Source organism: Terrapene carolina, unplaced genomic scaffold, assembly GCF_002925995.2.
Source record: "Terrapene carolina triunguis isolate 2854851 unplaced genomic scaffold, T_m_triunguis-2.0 Scaffold42, whole genome shotgun sequence".
Taxonomy (NCBI): Eukaryota; Metazoa; Chordata; order Testudines; family Emydidae; genus Terrapene; species Terrapene triunguis.
Window position 1 is genome coordinate 6846670 of NW_020664393.1, and position 21155 is coordinate 6867824.

At 43.7% G+C, this 21155-nt stretch overlaps 1 protein-coding gene across 2 annotated transcripts in view; it reads right to left on the bottom strand.

Moving 5' to 3' along the window:
* The window catches only part of SOBP (sine oculis binding protein homolog), a 133839-nt gene that overhangs the window by 9143 nt on the left and 103541 nt on the right, over positions 1-21155 (bottom strand). For both annotated transcript variants that reach the window (XM_024202612.1, XM_024202611.1), the window contains one exon: positions 8141-10095. In XM_024202612.1, the coding sequence (XP_024058380.1) occupies positions 8143-10095 (1953 nt within the window). In that variant the 3' untranslated portion in view covers positions 8141-8142. The remainder of the gene's footprint in view (positions 1-8140; positions 10096-21155) is intronic.

Genomic DNA, 21155 nt, shown 5'->3' on the forward strand with positions numbered 1-21155 from the left:
CCGATTCTGATCTCTCTCTGGTTTTATACTGACTTTAGTGGAGTTTTTCCTGATTTATACCAATGTAAGGGCCTGGTCCATCTCCCACTAGTGTCGGTAAAGCTCTGATTCATTTCAGTCATGCAGGATCAAATCCTGAGAACAGAATTAGACTTATTGAGTTTAATGGGTACAGGATAGGGTCTCAAAAAGTGGCCAAAAAGTCTTGCAGATTATGTTAGAGGAGGGGATAACAATCAAGAATGTATGGAGCAAATAACTTATAGCTGGAACATTTCACAGGTGCAGTGCCAGCGGCTTTAGAGTGTCCCTTGTGATTATTGGTAACAGTTTAAACTAGCAGTAATTGTTGCAGAGTTTGCCATTGTTTAAACTTTTCTACAAATATAGAGACAATATTTTTATTGCTGGTTCAGCAGTAATTGGTAAACTACTGCCATATCATGCAAAATGTGCATCTTAATTGAACTCAGACAGTTGGGGACAGCATTCAAGTCTGTAGTGACCTCATCATGTATCTCTTCTTCTATATCAGTATTCGGACATCACTAGATTACAGAATTCCTGTGGGAAAGGGGGTTTTGGATAAAGTACTTAAAAAGGGCAGCTCAAGTGGATCATAAAAGAGTATAAATATTTGAAGCATGAGCATGCAACAAATCATAATAATATAAAGATTTACAGTTCGCCACAAGGGCTCCAAATAAATAGCTGAAAATTGCTTTAAACATAGGTTTACAATATCAATATGTTGTTGATGGGCTGCAGAACTTTGCAAAGAAATCTGAACCAAATAGTTGTTTCCTTCTACACCACCCAATTTCCACAACTTTAAAAAAAATGTGCTTCCATAGAGCATGATTATATTACACAGTTTGAATGTCCAAAACAAGGACTGGAAGATGAAATGCAGCGGGGGTGGGGGTGTTCTTCCAACAAATGCAGTTCAGCCACTTTGCGTCTAGATAATTTGTTATTGTAGGTTGGCTCAAATTTAAGACAGTAACATTTTAGAAACACTTGGAAAACTAAGCCAGCTGCAGGAAGGATATTATGACAAATTGAGACACATGTTGTACAGGAATACCATTCTTTTCAAATACCAAAAATATGTCTGGGGAAGCAAATCCATGCAAATGAGACCGAGATGGGGCCTACCCTTGTAAACTGCTGAGCACCCTCAACTCTCACAGGAGGCAGTGGGAGCTGAGGGTGCTCAGCCTCTTGCAGGATGGGGTCCATAGATTTAATACGCTTTTTTTTGGAAGCAAATGTTTTATATTTGCTGGCTCTGTACCGATTCCATGTTCACTTGATTTGTTCCTTTCATGGGATCAGCAAATACACTCCCAAACCCAAGCTCTTTTCACATGGGTATAACGTAGTTCACTATCAAAAGAACACAAATGTACCTGATGTACAATGAGGAGCACAACTGAGTAGCAAGGCTTGGATCCGGTAAAGCAGTTAAGAATGCGTTTAACTTTAATGCTTTGCTGGATGGGGCCTAACGATAGACAAGGAGAGTCACCTGGCAGTTTAGATGTCAATGGGACTCTGTCACAATTAGTTCAACACTTTCCAGGTCAGGAATCTGGGAAGACATTCTTGCTACTTCACATGAATCTTCTATCTGCTTTTTATGTGCATTTGCATTTTAAAATAGATTTTCCTAAATCCTAGTGCTCCCTGTTTAATTATGTTCATCTCTTGCCCAACTATTTCTTCTGGTTTTCAACCCAAGTTCAGGATTTTTGGGAGGCACTCCTAATAATAATGTGAGCTCTTAGGGCCAGCTCTCCCCACAGGTCAGGACTTTTGCCTGGACATTTTCAATAGTTGTTTTAGTCTCTCCCCCTGCATATGAAGGCAATAATAACTTCGTAATTTCTGATGATGTTTCTGCAAGAGCCTTCAGTTGTTGTGGTAAAGATCCATAAATGTATTGCAGAACAGCTGCCTGTTCTGATTTCTGCATTTGAGCATGAACTGTGATTTTTTCCAGACTTTCCCTGTGATACAGAAACCTTGTATCCAAATAGTACAGGAGTAAATGACAAAATGAGGAGTTTGATTCTCCTTTCATAACCATTTTACACCAACTCCACTGAATGGAATTGATGTAATTGATGTAAATGGGAGGATAATCAGGTCCTAAATGTCTCAAAATGTTTATTTCTTTGGGGCCTGATATCAGAATCATTTACGTGAGTAACCCCATTGCTTACAATCCATCTGGATGAGGCCTACTCACATGAGCAAGGGTTTGCAGGATCAAGTCATTGGTTTTCTCTTTCCTAAAAAGAGTATGGATTTTCTTCTCTTTCCATGGGATGCCCACATTTCACATGTGGTGCATAGGGGGTCATATCGGCTTAGTGCATGCTTTGGATGTGGTGTTTGTTTTGTTTTTTTAAAATAAGCTCCTTCTCACAAAAGTCACAGAGGACAATTACATCTGTAGCGGCCAAAGTAGTCTTTGGGGAAATCCCATTGAACTCAGTGGTCCCAGTCATGAAATATTTGAAGATCACAAGTAGCCTTAAATCTCCATGGCCCAGAACCTCTGCCTGCGTTAATTGTTCTAGCTCAGTAGGAGCGATGACAGTTTACACCAGCTGAGGAGCTGTAATTTATATGAAAGGAGGTGCAGGTGCTTGGCACCTTTGGAAATCAGGTCATCTTTACGTAGGTGGCTAAATATGGATTCAAGAGAATGGTTTTATGTTGAAAATTGTGGCCTATGGCAGTCGATTCTGTGGAAGAGTAAAAGGACCAGATCCTCAGCTGGTATAAATCAGCACAGGTCCTTTGACTTCAATAGATCTATGTTGATCTACAACAACTGAGGGTCTGGACCGTGGTCTGCTACTTTACTCCCATGCAGGCTGAATTTAGTGCACTCAAAGCCTGACAGTCTAAGGCCAGGTCTACCCTGGTGGGGGATTGACCTAAGATACGCTCCCCCGTTGACTCTGCTTCTGCCTCTCGCTGCGGTGGAGTACAGGAGTCGACAGCAGAGCGATCAGGGATCGATTTATGGTGTCTACACTAGACGCGATAAATCGATCCCCGATAGATGTGGGATCGTACCCTAAGATGTGGGAACTGAAATCTAATACCAAGTACGTCACCACTTAGAGAATCATTTCTCTGGGAAACTCTCCTTTAATTTAATATATCTGAGTGCTATCTGCCATGGTGATTCACAAATGTAAGATCGCTGTAAGTATCAGGCATTTCTTGAGGGCTGAACTTCAATTCCAGGCAAACATGTACGTGTTTGTAATGTGAACAGTCTCCCCCAGAACGACTGGCAAAAATCAGGTTCATAAGATGTCAGGTATAGGAGTTATTTTTGGAACAGCTTTCGCCTGTGTTAAATATATGGGGCCAGTTTCTAAACCGATGTAAATCACCATAGCTCCATTGAAACCAGTAGAGATACATCAGTTTACCCCAGCTGTGAATCTGGCCTATAGTGCTGTGTCAACAAAGATAACTAGCAGGAACCATGTAAATATATAAAATATGTTTTTGTTTAGACATGTAGGGCCCAATCCTATCATGGTCAGTGCATTGAGGGGAGAACAGGATGCTGGTAGATACACAGAGATGCTACAGTGAGGGCATCATAGAAAACTGTCAGACAGAAGAAAGGTGAGTAGATATGATCTCTGCCTCAAGAATCCCACCTCCCACAGCAGGATTTCTTGTGCTGGGCCAGTGGGAGAGGAGGGGATTTCACAGTGGGATACATATGATTTCAGCCCTGAAAAGAAGAATTCTGCATCATGTGTGTCTTTATGACCACAACATATGCACTAGCCAGCTGCAGGACTAAGCATATGTCCTACTCAGCAGCCTGTGAGCCCATGGGGACATGGTGCATGGGCTAGTAGGTCTGCTCTTAGCTCTTCCTGTAGAGCTACAAAGCTATTCTGCTTGCAGGGAGTAAGAAGCCCCCACCTCAGCTTCCTGCACGCGCGCTCGCACACACACACACACACACACGAGCTAGTTCTGAGTGTAGCCATGTGTGCCATTTAATTTTATAGTTCAATTTACTTGAAGTATTATATGAAAGCCAAATGGTCTGTAGCATTTTAACTTGTTCACCTTAAAAACTACTTACACTGAAACTGTAGGGTTAAAATGATCCTGCCTGGATGTCCTATGTGCATGCGGCCAACACTAACACTGCTAATTTTAGAAAGCTCACGCCATTCAAACTGAAACAATTACACCCAGCAAGATATTCCTCTCACGAGCTGCATGCCTTTCTCGCACTGTGGAGCTGGCACTGAGGCTTTTTAGCTGGTTGCTTGAATTGCATCAAGCTAGACCAGCTTGACAGTCTACATCCTGATGGAGAGGCTAAACTTTAACATGGAAGATTATGTTGCTGATTAGCATTTCCAATAATCAAGTAATTGGTACATTATATAATCTAGAGTCTGGCTCCTTGCCCCAAAAGGTCGCACTTGCACTGATTCCTTTTTACAGCCATCTATGTTGCTTTTCCTTAGATTCTATCTGCCTGCCCAGAACTCTAGCATGGATGGATCTGGATCATTTCCCTCAATTAATACAATTTGATAGGAAACTAAATTCAGGAAAAGTTACATATTATGTCACATATGTTCAGATTTCCCAATTAGGGGAGCCAGAGGGAGAGAGAACTTTCAGGACTGTTTCTTCTAACAAGTTAATGAGATTCTGGGACCAGCATAATAATTAAACTGCCAGGGCCCAGGTCATCAAAAATGAGGGACCAAATCCTCCCCTGTGTAGCTTATTCCTGCACGGGGACCAGGAAGCTGAGTGTGTTTGTCTGTACGTGTGGAGTTTCCTCATCCCATTGCCCAGGGAGGGGTTTTTTATCTCTACCCTCACCATGGAACAGGTAGGGGGATTGGGCAAAAGAGCTTGTGGCTAGGGTCATTAGCACAGAGACCATATGCCTCAGAATTGCCTTCTGTTCACACCCACAGACACCTATCAGAACAAAGCTCAAGAAGTTGGTTGCAAATATATTCGGGGCCTATCCTTCTTTTAAATCCAATAGCGCTATTCAAGTTAAACATAGCCATGGAAGCAGCATCCTCCAGGCCTTTGGTAGCATGCCTTCTGGAGGAGCTGAACTGCCATGGCCACCCCCAGTCCCACTGTCATCTGTTGCTGGGGAGTCAGGATTCATAGTGAGGAGGAAGAATTAAGCTAAAGGTGATGGTATCAACAGTAACATATTCAGTGATTGCCCATGGGGCCTGGGGTTGGAGGCTGGGCAGCAATGTTTTGTATCTCCATGCTCAACCACTCTGTACCCACAGAACATCATCCCTGTGGAATGTTCACAGAGGGGCTTCTTAACGCGGGGGAGGGGGGGGGGGGGGGGAGAATGGGACTGGGGATCTGCCATAGACCTGACATCACCCCACCTGGGATTGCTGTCTTTTTATTTGCAGTGGCAAAGGAGAGTTAGCCCCATTATTGGGTTCTATGTGAAGCAAAGTAATCAAATCATTTCAAGGGTTCATCTCAAACCAGTATCAGGTTTGTGTGGGTTACCACCCACTGGCATTTTACAGAGACCATGGCGTCATTTGGAGGGAGATGACTATTCACATCATTTTCTTCTATAGGGTATTTTCGGGCTATGCTCTTTCCTTGGAAATACATAACGATTCTGCCTTTGCATTTCTTTTGTGCAACTTTTTTCTTTTAAGTCACAGGTGACCATTAACCATTTTCTGTGCTATTACACACAACTCTTAGAGGCACTGTAGACACCTGGGAACTGAAAACCTACCAGTAAAATAAGTGACAAAAACAATCCATACCCTGAGACAAAGAAATACCAAACTATATCTACACATCTTTGTGAACAGAAAAATGATTACTCATTCTGTAATTGAATTGATAGTTTTCAGTGCTAGACATGCTGATGCTTGATGAATTTAAGAAGTGGGGGAAACAACATAAATCATCCTTTTTTTGTCTTTTGGGTGCTGTCTGTCTGAGCTCAGGTTGTCCAGTTTCTGTGTGGAATATTATATGCAAAGTTATGTCACATACAATAGTGTCAGCATCACAAACAAACATCTGAATGAAGCCAGAGCTTTCTGAGCTTAGAGTGCCTATTGTGGAAGGTGCGGTAGTCTGACTGATGTTAAACTAAAGTGAATTGAGCTCAGGTATAAACATGGTATAGACACTGTGGATTGGGGTAAATGAGATTAATGCAACAGGCATGGGTTAGTCTGATAATAATTAATAGGGAGATAGTCAAACAGCAGTGTTCCCTATAGATCAAAGCACTGTTCCGATATAAAGCATAGTTGTGTGTATGATTATACAGTTTGGCTTGAACAGTATTTACTATGATATGAGCTCTGAGCATAGCACAGCAGTGTTTGCAGCAAAGATCTTGATGCTTTAATAGCAAGGTAATATAATAGGCATACTGCAAGGTCCATTTGTTTTCCTTAGCTGTGAGGGACTGGAAGATCTTAAATATGTTTTCAGCTTCTGGGTTATTATATATGTTAATTATTGGTCTAAGAAACTTACAGGTATAGTCTATTTAATAAGTGTATTTTTAAATGTCAGTATGTGCCTGGAGCATAGGATAGGGGTTCAATTTCACTGAACGAGTGTGGACATTAAAATAAGTAAATAAGTACTCTGTATGAGCAAAGAGAGAGCTCATTCTGTATTCAAGGGTGTAAGAGCAAGAACAGGAAATACAGTGGTCCCCATATAAAAAGTTAGCATTTATCACATCACAGTGTCTGTGATTGTGCACTTATTCTTTATTATTAGCATAGAGGAATATTGCAGTATCCCAGATACCACAACATGTTAATTGTTAATGGATACTGAGCTGTTAATGGCAACTTCTGTGAGTCACTATTGCACTACAATGGACAGCACAAAATATGATTTACTGGAGGTTATGGAATACTCTACAGATTGTAATAAAATTTGGCATGTCACCAAGCCATATCCGGCAAATCATCAGTATTTGATTTCTGAATGGGTTCTTGTAACACGTACCACTCCTTTTTTTCTTAAAGAACCTCTCCAATCTCATGTATCTAAGGACATGCAATTACATTTGTGCACACACGGTTGAAGCAAGAATAGACATATATTAAAGTATTAATTTTATAAAGGTACTGTTTTGTCACCAGGACTCAGTGAATTGGGGGGTTGAAGGGAATGGGTTGCAGAACTTTTTTGCCTCTGGATCGCTGTTTCACCCCAGGGGGATGAAATTATTATTTATTATTTATATTGCAGTAGAGCCCTCTGGCCTCAGTCAGGGACCATAATAAAAAATATAAATTTGAAAAAAAAAAGTGCTAAAATGCTTTTAAAAGTGAGAGAGATGGACTGAGACAGGCGTCTGGGCTGTAAGGGAGCAGAGTTCCACATCCTAGAGCCCACCAGGACATAAACATCACTGCCTATTAACCTGAGACAAGATGGCAAGATCCCTAATAGGAGATGGTGTCTAAGCACAGATACCCACTGGAGCAAATCTCAAGAAAGAACTCTTGACCATAGCCAGGGCCTACACTGCTTTTAACTCCAACAGTGCCAGCTTGAAGTCAGTGTGTTACTCTGAATGCAGGTTGGAGTAATATGATTGTGGTTAACCAAAACAATGAGTAATCATGCGCTGAACTAGCAGCAAGCAGTGGAGTTGGTCTGCTCTGCTGAGGGGAAATGACAATAATTAAACATTGTGGTCATGAGGACATGGCTTGCTGGTACCCAGTTGGGTTAAATATTTAAAACCAGATTGACTGCTCAGACCTAGAAGTTGTGATAGGCAGAGATCCACTAGTTCAGACATACACAACACAAGAACTTCACAGCCAGCACCACAACGGAATGTTCTGTGAGCACAAAGCTGAAGACACTGCCGATGGGTGGAGGATTGACAGATACAAAGATGATACAAGACAAAGACAATATTAAAAACATAAATAATAATATTTTCTATTTTTTTGTTAATAAATTGGAATCTCTATCTTTGTTTACAAAAGCCATATCCATATGAGTTTGACTCATACCTGAAAACACTGATATTCATTCTATTCACACAGAAGGCAGTAGTGGTTACACAAACCTTTACTTATTCTGATTTCGAATTCGGAGACACCTCCTTTTCAATGGTGGCTCCAGATCCTCTGGCCCTGTGCTGAGTATTGGCGTTGAGATTATACACGGTGCTATAGCAGTCTTTTCTGCTGGTTTTGGCACAGGCTGGATCACACAACCTGTCTTGGGCAGCATCCGCAAAGCATACGCATGGTCCTCATCTGCAGGGTTGTTAAGGTTGGGGTCTTGCTTGTCTCCCCCAGTTAGGGGCTCTTCCCCAATCTTCTTGCCAGCCTCTCCTTCTAGGTGGCAGTTTGATGCACAGTTGTTCTCCTTAACAGATTCCAACTCACTCACTGCTGGCTCTTCTTGCGGTTGAGGCTTTTTCTGCTCTGGGGATTGTTCTGAGTTCTTAGAACCCTCTGTGCTCTTTGTGCCATTCACAATGACATTGCAAACTGCTGCACTAGTTTCTAGTCCTGAAGTGCCAGAGGCCAGTGAGACAGGACCGCAGTGAGCTGGGTCGCTGCAAGGTAACATTTTTGTTTCAATTGGGCTGCAATTGTCCCTGCAGTTGCTGCAGTTCCTTTTATCTGAGCTACTAAAAGCCAAATTTACAACACTGTTAGGTTCACGTTCAACTTTAACTTGAGCATGTAAAGCCCTGTGGATAACATTGTGTAGCCTAGACCTGTGCCCTACAGTTAGGTCTATCACACCATCCTGTGGACCCTGTAGTACACTGGAAAAACTAAATTTACTGTTCATTGGACTACTAGGTCTGACAGTCAAATCAACAACTTCATTTCTACTATGCTCCTGAACCACTTGAGCTTGATTTAAGGACTGGCCCGAACAGCTAGGTGACGAGTCGGAGGATTTAGAAGGCCCTTGCTTTGAATCTCTAGGGGACGTAGAATTATTTGTTGGCTTTGCCCCGGCTGCATCACTGGAGGTACTTGGAATGAAGTTTTCACCATTGCTGGAGAAGCCATTGGGGGGCTTGGAATCATTGATGTGAGGGATGGGAATGGGAATAGGGATAGGTACAGGCAAAGGAACAATGACAGGATATGGCACTAAGAGGGTTGGGGGTGGCACCAGTGGGGCAAGAGATGGCAATCCAAAGTTCATCATCTGTGGTATAGGCATAGGACCATTTGGCATCATGCTGACAGGGGGAAAGGGAAGGCTAGGTAAAGGAGCTCCTGGAGGGGGAGGCGGTAGTAACCCTGGGGGATTGCCAGGCATGGTAGGTGTTGTTGGGGGATGAATATGAGGTGATAGCATTGGCCTGTGCATGGGGCTGGAGGTGGGACCCATATTTCTGGGACCACCTGGTGGCGGACCAATTCCAGGAATCATTGGATTGGACAAAGGGCTGTTAGGATTCGAGGCATGATGAGGCGGCCCTCGAATAAATGGTGGACGGATCTGCTGCATAATTTGCTGTTCCATGAATATGGGCAGAGGAACTGGCCCCCGGTTTGTCATCACCATGGGAGGACTTCGAGGTGGGACACCAATTGGAGGCACAATGCTAGCAGGTGGCTGAACAGAAACTGGTGGAATATTTGGATTCTCATTGATGGGAATAGGTTTGGGAACTGGCGTGGGGATTTTAGTGACAGAGCAGTTGGCAGTGTCAGATGGAGAGGCAGTGGTAGACGCTGATGGTCCAGGGCCTTGAATTTGGCCAGCTGCAGACACTGGGGATGGGGCCTTTCTCCGAGCATCTGCTAGCGGTATATTCCAAGAATCTGGAGTCAGCAGCTGTACCCCAGTGCCTTCTGCTTTATTTTCGATTGGAGGATGTAATGTGCTGCACAGTCCAGCTGGAAGATTGGCCTGTGTCTCTTTGTAGAAAATGTCCATTTTGTATTGATTGAGACATTTTGCACTGCAGAACTGAAGCCTTCGTTCCCCGTCCCCAAAATCCAGATACTCTTTTGTGTGTCTTATGTGCTTACACCAGTCACATACCTACAACACAGTAACAAAATCAAAACAGGTAAGAAAAGTGATCTTCTCTTTTTGATGTAATTTTAATAGTCATTTTTCAGTGCTTTCTAAATATCTGATTTATTTCTCTAACTGGGACAAATTAGAAACAGTGTGTGAAAATTACATTTTTTTTTACATCAGAATATAACTGAACTAAATGTCCCAAACTTTTATGGCCCTTCTATTCTTAAATCTGTCTTATACAGTACATTAAATATTATATATACATACTGTGGAGGAGATCCTCAGCTGCTGTAAACTGGCATAGCTTCACTGACTTCTTAGACATAGCTTCTATGACAACTTAAACCAGCTGAAGATCTGCCTCTGTGTGTGTGTGTGTGTTTGTGCACATGCACGCACATACCTACATGGTACATAACCTACGTGTTCTTTGACATGTTGAGTTGCTACACAGTAAATACAATCAAGAAACAATTTGAAAAGGATCCCAGAAAGTTCCACAAAAATGACTGCAAACAACGTCTGCTAAGCTACAGCACCTTGTAACATTTTACATTATTAACTGTGTTAGATAATAAGTTGGAAAGGGAGACGTATTTTAAATGGTATCAAAAAGCAAAAGCACCATACATCATTTGGTATGCGTTCCAAATAGAAACTTGGAAATAGTCATGAAATCTGTATAAGGTTCAGATATTCCCAACTTGTGATGTTTCGACAAGCTGGAATTATTTTCTGAGCTGTTTGCCCACTCTTGTTCACTAGTCACTCTGTGTAAAACTTCTTGGCAGACGAAGTCTTATTTAGCAACTTTTCAAATACTATAGCAAAAAGTTAGTATTACAGGCTTTTTTTTTTTTTTTCTTTTTTCCATTTTGTTCTTTTCTGCGCTATGACTGGTGTGGTGAAGGCATCGACAATTTTTTTTTTTAAGTAAGGCTGCAGAACTAATTAAGCTGTGAAAGGCTTTCCCAATTGTAAACCACTAGACACCAAAGTTCAAAAAATAGTCACTCTAGGCTTCAGAATCCATTACTTCATAAAAATTATTGTGATTTCATTAACACATTAATTTTGCAACACCAACAGCTCTCACAGATGGTGAAGACATGATCTACAATTCAAATATGACTCTTGTTTGCACAAATGCCTTTCCTTCATATGGCATTTTAAACAAGAATTAATATGAGTAATCTTGCCATAGCTATAAACAGATAAACAGATGTCAGATTTTTCAGTGCCTTACTTTTTGACAGAATTTTACATACACAAGCCCTCCCACCATTTTTTGTCATTTACTTGCGTTCTCAAAATATTCCATACACAGATATTTTAGAGCTCTCTATAATCAGGATGTTGAGCCTCTGACCATGTCAGAATACAGTACTATATTGGGTGTATTCTTACTTTTCCAAACAGCTTTTTTAAGATGACTGTCTTTACTTATACAGTATATATATATATATATATAAAAGAAAAGAATATCACTGTGAAATGGCAGCTTTAAAAGATAATTAATTTTAATAACTATTGGCCATATAAACAATTCAAAACAACATATGTCGGGCATTTGATTACTCATCTCATTTAACTCTCAGCTTTCTTTCAATATAAACAGTGGTGACATTTTAGAGTATTCATATATATATATATATATATACTGTTATACTATTTTTTAACTATGCAGCTATTTGGTTATCTCTTTTTGGTCACCATTTTTCTCTCTCTCTTTCTCTTCTGCACTCTCTCTCTCTCTCTCTCTCTCTTTTTATTCACTCATTAGGTTTTTATCCTGACTCAAAGATGTTAAAAGTATTAAACTAAATGATCCTTTGACTACTAAGTCACCTCTGAAATCTGGAAATCAATAGGCCAGATTGTCAGCCGGTATAAACCAGTGTAGCTCTATAGAAGTCAAAAGTGTTACACTGATTTACACCACCTGAGGATCTGGCTGTATTTTGCCCTATTCACATTCCCACAGTGGATACCTGCAAAATGGGGTAAATTTCTGAAGCCGGAAGAAAGTTGGGCACAAACCACAATTTCCCCCTGCTCCAGAAATCCCTTGTACTGAATGGGGAGCTGTGGTTACTGGGAAGGGGGTAGATAGCTGCCAAGAGAGAGCTGAGGGATGGACTCAACATAGGTCATTATCCCCATTTCCTCAGAGCAGCTGGGATTCCTACAGTGTACTGATTCCTTCGCTGGGATGGGCATTCCTCACCCCCAAACAGGAGTAGCTGCCATGGAAAAGCATATAAAAGCTAAGGCAACCATAGTGCCAAATGGGCAAATGGGGACTGGGAAGTAGTGCCGAGCATTGGGGCCAAACCCTGTCCCCCAACAGGATGATCCGGTGAAACCCCACACGCTGAACCTGCGGCTTTTCTGGCCCTTTCACAGTTTTTCAGGAAGGAGAGAGGATTTGGCTCTGAGTCTGCACTTCAAGCTTTTCCTCAGTAACGCCTGCAGGATTTGGCCCAAGTTAATTTTTGATGTAGAGTTAGCCAAAATGGTATTCACATTCCATGTATAGAATTAGGTGTAAGGGAGTAAGGTGCCTCCTTAATCTCCTGGGCAGGCTACACTCCCCATGGGCTACAGCACGGGGAGGCACTACTCCCTCTCCTGCAGAGATAGGTGAGGAGAACATTGATTCTGTCTCTCCTCCCAACACACTTCTCAGCAGAGTTGAGCTAATGCAGAGGGGTTGTAATCTGCTACTGATCTAGATCAGCAGTAGAATACTTCCTCCTCCACCCAATGGAGCAAAGGAGAAAACAGGACTCCACGTCACAACTCCCTCACTGGTCTGCTCCTAGGATGGTGTAGCTATGTGCTGTCCCTTATTCAGGGTACATTGTAAAGCAACAATCTACTCCTAAAGACTTCAAGACTGTAGGCAAAGAAATAATTGAGAAAAATAGGAAGGGGTAAAAAAAAGCTTTTTTATCTTTCTACTGAAGAGCTCAGTGACTTTAGCTAAACAGATTAAAAGAAAAAATACAGCAGAAAACTCCTGGCATCTTTCTAATCATTTAATTTTATTGGTTATCAGTTGAAGAGTTCACTGAAATATCTCAGTGTTTTATTGCTGTATTGATTTGTTTGTCTCCAAAGGGTTCCTATGGCACCTGCAGCTAAACAAATATTTTCTTTTCTCTGCTAAAATATTTAGAAATCCTGCTTAGAAATTCTCTACTGATTTCTCCTGTTTTCAATCATTCACTGAGGTACAAGAATTGCTCAAACCAGTCTGCCTCATTCACACATTGATCACAGCCCGTTCAGTATATTTTATCATCAGATAAAAAATTAAAGGCACAAAAGTTAGATGCAATATTTCTGTTCCTGTGAACGTTCTAGATGGACCAATGTCTCATAATTATCTAACTGATTTTATGCAACATCCCAAAGTGTTTAGGTTAAAGTAACTGATACCTGCCTATCTGAAATATTTTTTGGGGAGGGGGAGGAGTGTGTGTGACCTCTTGGTAAAATTACATCCTAGAATATCATGCTAAAAATAGAGAAAAACAGTCCTTCGAAGGGGGGGAAATTACTGGAGGAGAAAAATGTCAATTAAGAATTAATGTATCAAGTCTGTCTTACAGGATTGATCATTTAAGATGAGGTCAATGAATTTATGATACCAATGGCTATATCACTCAGGGTAATAAAACAAAGCAGTATCATTCATTTTACATCTAACTAATGACATGCTCAAAGTAATTACAGATTTCTTCTAAGAGCCAATGCTGATTACTTAAGATGTGATGGCTAGGTGAAACATATATATCTTTCAGTTCAATAAAATAACATTTTCCTATCTGTGAAATATACAGCAAGTGTCATTTTAACAAAAAGGAACTTGCATTATGGATTGATCCTCTGTGATAATTTTTACAAGCTGCTTGAAATCTGTGTGCCCTCTTTTCATTTTCTTTTTTTATTGCATTATCTTTTCCCTTTATTGTACAGTCAAGTGAGGAGTTAAACTGCTACAGAATGTTTTTTAACAGCTGTGTGTAAAATGCTGTAATCCTTATGCAGGAAAGTAGTCCCACAGTCCTCCGTGGGATTGCTCATGTGATTTAAGGCTGCAGGATCAAGTTCTTACAGCCCAATTCAATGCCCAGGGAAGACAATGTAAAGACTCCCATTTACTTCAATGGGCTTTAGGTCAGGCCCTCAGTGCTAGCCTCTGCTTGCGATGAAATCAGTGGGAGTTTTGCCATTGATTTCAGTAGGGTCAGAAGCAGGGCCAGAATATTTTCTAAGTAGCTGCACAGTGTTCTACAGATATAAAATTCAGTTCATCATGCTAACATAAGGGAATGCAAAGCAAAATGCTAAAATGATTATATATGTAACCTTTCCCAACAAACCTCTACAAACAACCATTTCCAGGTGCATTTTCTATTTGCAAATTTCTAATAAAAAGGGATGTGGGGCCATCAAATTAGTGCCTAATGAATAATGTGTGATAATGAAAATGATGATGATGAACAGTCTGATCTTACAAGGTGCTCACTGCCTCTTGAGCGCCTTCATCTCCCTTTGAATATCCTTCCAGCATCAATCCCTAGATCCAACTAGAACATTTCATATCTCAAATGCCATAATATAAGACCTGAATGACAGAAAGATCAGAAACGAGATAAATGCATATCCCATTCGACTGTAACACAGCAACCCTCAGGAAGATTAAATTTACCTTACTGGGGCATGTCCAATTCTAAACAACAGAATGAACATTTCCTTTAGTACATTTAATGTATTTATATTTTAGTGGCAGGATGCCAATGTACTACTTATCAGCTCCAATGGCTTGATATCACTCACCCTTTTCCTGTGAAATGTGTGGCATTCTACACCACTAGACCACTCGGAAGACACTGCATCAGCAGAAATATTACTCTCTCTTGGTATGGGAACACCAAAAAAAAACAACCAGAGTTGTGGGATCCTATAACTCTTTCCATCTAGTATTTCTTCAGAACAGAAAGAAAGCTATTCATGTTGGCAGTCAAGCCTTTATTTTGATAGAAACATCCAAAGTGGAGTCCAAAATTTGCCATGAGGTTACCCACACAAGCACAATGTACACATTCTGCTGCTCTTAAACGGATATGCTTATAGCCCTGGGCTCAGAATAATTAATACTTTAATCAGCTGTCAAATGCAGGAGTGAAGTTCATCCATTAGTGCAGCCCACCACTAACCTCTGGGCAATAACCTAGTATCAGACACTATTACATTAAGAAACACATTTGCTAAAACCTCTCTGTCTGTGGAGATATTTGCATCAGCCTAAGAGAAATCACACATTAGTAACACTCAAACAACACAGCCACAATTAAAAAGAGTATCCAGGTGTTATCCCATGCTTCCACAGTATTTTGCATCAATGGCAGCTCCATTGTAGAGCTTAGACAGACAGAAGACAGGGACCATAAGGGCAAAGATGATCTGCTTTTCTGCTTCTCCAAAACCAGACAATGAGGAACAAAACTTCCTTCCTTGGTCAGGGAAACACATATACTGATTTCAGTGCGTGATTGTCTAAGTAAGGCCCTCAGGATTGGGTCCTTATCAAACATTGCAATAGCAAAAGGCTGTAGCCTGTCAAAGTATTTTGGAATAAAATTACACATTTAACTACATTTACAGGTTACCTTGTGCTCCCCCTGTATCTTTGTTGTATGCAGCTAGGATGAAATCCTGGCTCCACTGATGTCAACAACAAAACTCCTATTGATTTCAGTGGAGCCAGGATTTCACTCAGATTGTAAGCCTTTGGGGCACTGTATTTATGTTATATGTGTATAGTGCCTAGCACAATAAGGCCCCAATCCACGACCAGGGCTTCTAGGGGACTATTGCACTACAAATAATAAATAACAATAGTAACATTTAGAGCCCACTGCAGCAGGCTCTGTTGATCTCTATGATTCTGAAGCCACAGAATTGGCTACAGACTAGGCCAGCTGGATAAGGTGCCTCTAGCACAGGGGCAGGCAAACTTTTTGGCCTGAGGGACACATCGGGTTTCCAAAATTGTATGGAGGGCTGGTTAGGGGAGGCTGTGCCTCCCCAAACAGTCAGGCGTGGCCCGGCCCCTGCCCCCTATCTGACCCCTCTTGCTTCTCACCCCCTGGCGCCCCCCCCGGGACTCCTGCCCCATCCACCCCCCTGCCACCCCATCTAACCCCTCCTCTCATTCCTGACTGCACCCCCCCCCGGACCCCTGCCCCATCCAACTACCCCTGCTCCCTGTCCCCTGACTGCCCCTGGAACTCCTGCCCCTGACTGCCCCCCCCGCCGCCCCATCCAACCCCCCTCTCCTTCCTGACTGCCCCCTGGATCCCCTGCCCCCATTCAACCCCCCTGTTCCCCGCCCTCTGACCGCCCGACCCCCTATCCACACCCCCGCCCCCTGACCACCACCCCAAACTCCCCTGCCCTCTATACAACCCCCCCTGCTCGCTGCCCCCTTACTGCACTGCCTGGTGCACCGGCGGCCAGCGGCGCTACAGCCCAGAGCACCAGGACAGGCAGCCGTACCGCCCGGCTGGAACCAGCCATGCCACGGTGCAGCACAGAGCACTGGGCCAGGCCCGGGCTTTGCAGCTGAGCTGCCGCCCAGAGCATTGCGCCGGTGGCGCAGTGAGCTGAGGCTGCGGGGGAGGGGGAACAGCAGGGGAGGGTCTGGGGGCTAGCCTCCCGGGCCAGGAGCTCAGGGGCCGGGCAGCAGGGTCTCACGGGCCAAATGTGGCCCACGGACAGTAGTTTGCCCACCTCTGCTCTAGCATCTCCACCCAGTCACACAAATCCTGTGTTGGTGCCTGATAATTTCATTCTGGTCAGGCACCATGTTATGCCCCTTGTCTGCCTTTTCCTTCCACTCACAGGAAGATTCTAGCTGTTTCCTTTGAACATGCCCCACACTGCATAAGATTGTCTGAACTATGAGAAGTAACTACCCAAGCAGCTGGGCTTCTGACAGGAAGAACAAATCCTGAATTCTACAGGCCAGTTTTCCCCCTCTCATTAAGTTATTAAGTAATCATCCTGGAAGCCTAACTTGCCAACACTGCTCCAGTTATATGTACCCTACAGATTTTCTAAACCCCACTTGGCCCAGTACCTTGCCCTCCCATTCCCACACATGGTTGCCTTTCCTTTAACCCAAATCAGGGCCCCAGCTCCTTCCCTCTACCTCCCCACACAAAGCTACCCTCAACTCTCCCAGAACATACAAAGAGAGGAGGCAGAGGCCTCCCTCACCCTTTCACAGTAGCCAGAAAGGCCACCATCCTCTCACGCACACCTTCCCAGCAACCAAAAGGGAGGCTGGTTGTACGTTTTTCAACCAGACCCCCAATTTTTGCATTCTGCCAACACTGGATCCTGCAGCAAACTAGAAAGTAGTAGGTGGCTTGAAATGCACAGAGAACTGTTCACATATAGAAGTGTCTAGTAAATATTCAAATGAGTCACAATCAGGACTGTTGCATATAATTCAATACACCTCCTTGTTTTTCAAATATTTTCCTATGCACAGAATAGCAAGTATACTGCAGAACCAATTGTGCTGAGAAATTGGGGAATCTTGCCACAAAAGTTAGGTACAGCATGCCAGAAAGTACAGAAGGCCAGTGGCCCTCTGGGCTCTGTATGGTGCCTTCACAGCAGGCTTTTGAGGAGACAAATTAGCCTCTCTGATGGACAAAAAGCAGCCCTACTTGCTCAGGAGTTATGGAGCAATTGCAAAGAAAGTGCCATGCACAGCTCAAAAGGAGAAGCATGTGGGCCTGTGGGGTGAAGCCTATTTTGCATGTGAGAGGTGTCTCAGTTGCTCACCATAATCAGCAGTGAAGGGTCTCCAACCTCCAACCAGAGAAGAGTGTTAGGAGGTCCCACTGCTGTTGCAGAGGTCGTCATCGATCAAAGTGAGGGCTCTCCTACTCCCCAACACCACTGGGTTTTGGAGGAGTAAAATGGCTAAAGCCTTTGCTATAATGGGCCCCTTTTTTTCTCCCTGGCTGAGTTCTGCTATGGAGCTGCCAGCCAAGATAATATCTCTTGGCCCTAGCTCCTTTAAAATTCTTCCCCAGCTGACAGAGCCGAGGCCCATTTTGATGTATCAGGGAGACATTCACCAAAGTTATTCCCATGAGCCTGACTGCCATAGAAGGAAAGTCTAACAGGGAAGTAACTTCTTCTTGGTGAGTTATGGTACCACAGATAAGACACGTGGTGCTGGAGGCTGCATGTGCCTGCACCCAGGCAGATCCACTTGCATGACCCACTCCTTAGATTATACACTCTTTGCACCAGGGGCCATCTCCTACTCCTGGAGGAATTCTGTACCACTATGCATGTGCAGAATTCATGACCCCTGCAGATTTCTTTGCTTCCCCACAGAAAAATGACTTTCTGATAGGGAAGCAAAGGGAAGCTGCAAGAGCAGTCACAAGCTGCAAGAGCACCACTCCCTAGCTGTGCGGGTACATCTTTCAGGCACCCAAAGCAGCTGGCGGAGAGATAAATCACCAAAGGGCAGGGGACACCCCAGGCAGTGGCTCCTACCATGAGCTGGGATCAGCTGCTAGTCCTGTCTGGGCTGGAGGCAGGAGAAGACGGGACTTCCTCTTCCCCTGCAAGGAGTGGCTGGGGCTGTGCCAGACCCACCCCCAGAAACCTCCCCCAGCTACAGGAAGCTCAGCATCCTCCCCTGCTTCCTGCCCCCATCACTCCTCAGCTGCGGGGGGAGGAGTCACTGAAAGGAGAGCTGCTCACCCATCCACCCAACCCCTGTGCTTCTGGACCTCCAATACCCATACACCCCTGCCAAGCCTCACCCCATACACCCAGAACCCCCCTAGTCCTCCATACCTGAACCCCACCCCACTGAACCTCAACCCCTGCATCTGGAGACCCCATGCACTCAGACCCCCTGCCTCCGGACCCCCACCCCTGCACCCAGACTACCCCCCACTGAGCTCCCTGCACTCAAACCCCCACCCTGATGCCCCACCCCCTGCACCACCGTGAGCCGCTACATGCAGACCCCCCACACCGCTGACCCACAATTAGCTGCACCCAGACCGCCACCCCACCAAGCCCCACTTTCCCAGCACTCAGACCCCCCCTGCTGAGACCCCCACACTCAGACCCCTCCGCTGAGCCCCAACCACTTTCACCTGGAAGCCCCAACAGAGTCCAATTGCCCCTGCTGTGCATTCAGATCCCCCCACACCTAGACACCCACTGCACTCAGACTATCCCACATAGAATCCTCTCACCCTACACCTGGATCCCCCCACACTTAGCCCCTCCACACCTGAGCCTACCTGCCCCATACCTGGTGCACCTGGTGCAGAGGAGCAGGACCCCACAGTGTTTTGGGGGCAGGCCCTGGCCTTGTGCTGTGTCAGGGTCGGGTGCAGCCTCACCACTGAGTCTGTGTCCCCGAGGTGAGAGGTAGGGAGGCTGAGGGGTGAGCTCCCACCTTCATGCAGCCAGTGGCCTGTGATCCCCACTGTCCTGCTGACAAATAAAACTTGCAGAATTTTAAAATATAGTGTGCAGAATGTTTAATTTTTTGGTGCAGAATTTTTATTTTTTTGGCGCAGAATGTCCTCAGGAGTAAGAATCTCTTCATTATGTGTGTGTGTACACACATAAGCAGCTAGCACAACAGGAGCCCAATGCCCTGATCACGCTCTATCAGACAGTATCACAATGCAAATAATAATAACTCTGAATTTTGTGCTGGCACTTCATCCATGACCCTAGGCACCTCACTAGAGGATTCCAGTTTAAAGCTGCATTTGTGGTAGGAAAGCCTCGAGTCAAACTGGAAAGATGCCATTGAACTGTTCGTAAACAAACATGCAGCAGTTTGACTGACAGAAAGATCACTCCAGCACACTAGAATTTCCTTTCAGTGTTTTCTGATTCCGATGAAAAATGAGTATTGAGCAGTACAAACTAGGGCACTGAAATATTTGTCAGTTGCTGTTTGTATAGTTTGCCCCGTACTGCTGAGGGACTGGAGCTTGTGAAGGTGTCTGAACAGGTGAGCTGGGTTGGAGTGATGCAGAGGAGGGGAAGATGGGGTGAACATACTCAGCCCAGAGACAACAGCAAATAAAATGGAGGGAATAATAAAAAAAATCAGGATTTTTCCATACAGCTGACATGTAATTCATAGATTTCTGTTTATTTTATGATGTTTTATTCTTTCTCAGTGAATTTAGTTATTATGAAAGGTGCTAGACTGACAACCCTGGACATTTAGGTCTCCTAGTCATTGATAGGATAGGTACAGCCTAGCCAGTGGCAGCTCAAGGCTTCCTTTCCATACCTTGCCGATATGTCTCAAACCTCAGCTAAAGGGAGCAACTCTAGGGGAGAGAGGGCCGTTCAGACTCTGTACCCCGCCAGCTTTTGGCTTCTCGGCTGAGGCTAACAAAGAAGGGTGGCAATTATGGTAGAGTGTGTGTGCGTCTGTATGCCTTCACTAGGAACCACACCGAGGCCACTAAGCTGGTGTGAACCGGCATAGCTTCAGTGGAGCTACGCTGATTTATGCCCACTGACAATCTAATCCATAATGTCTCTTTAATATAATGAAGTGGTTACACGTATTTGTGCACAGGTATATAACTAAAGTTTTTAAAAGTATTTGCCTGCTGTAATGTTATTTCAGCTATTTTCCTACTGCTGTCTATTCAGTGACATGAATTACTTTTATTATAAGAATCTGAATGTGTGGCATATCTTCTCAATGTTGGTATGTAACCCAAGAACTCCCATTGTGTAACTAAGGCCCTGTGTACATTACAATTACTACCAATTCACAGAACCTGGTTTCAACATGAGTGTAACCAAGCCCTCTGACTCAGCTGTAATTAAAGTGAGATATGGCCTGAAGTCCTGTCAATACTATGAGTTGAACAATTCTGGCAACAGGCATATTCTAAAGCAGTGCTTCAGCACAGTTCTCCATACTTGATCACCATTTTCCAACATGGTGATTGCAAGAGAGATTGTAGCAGGGT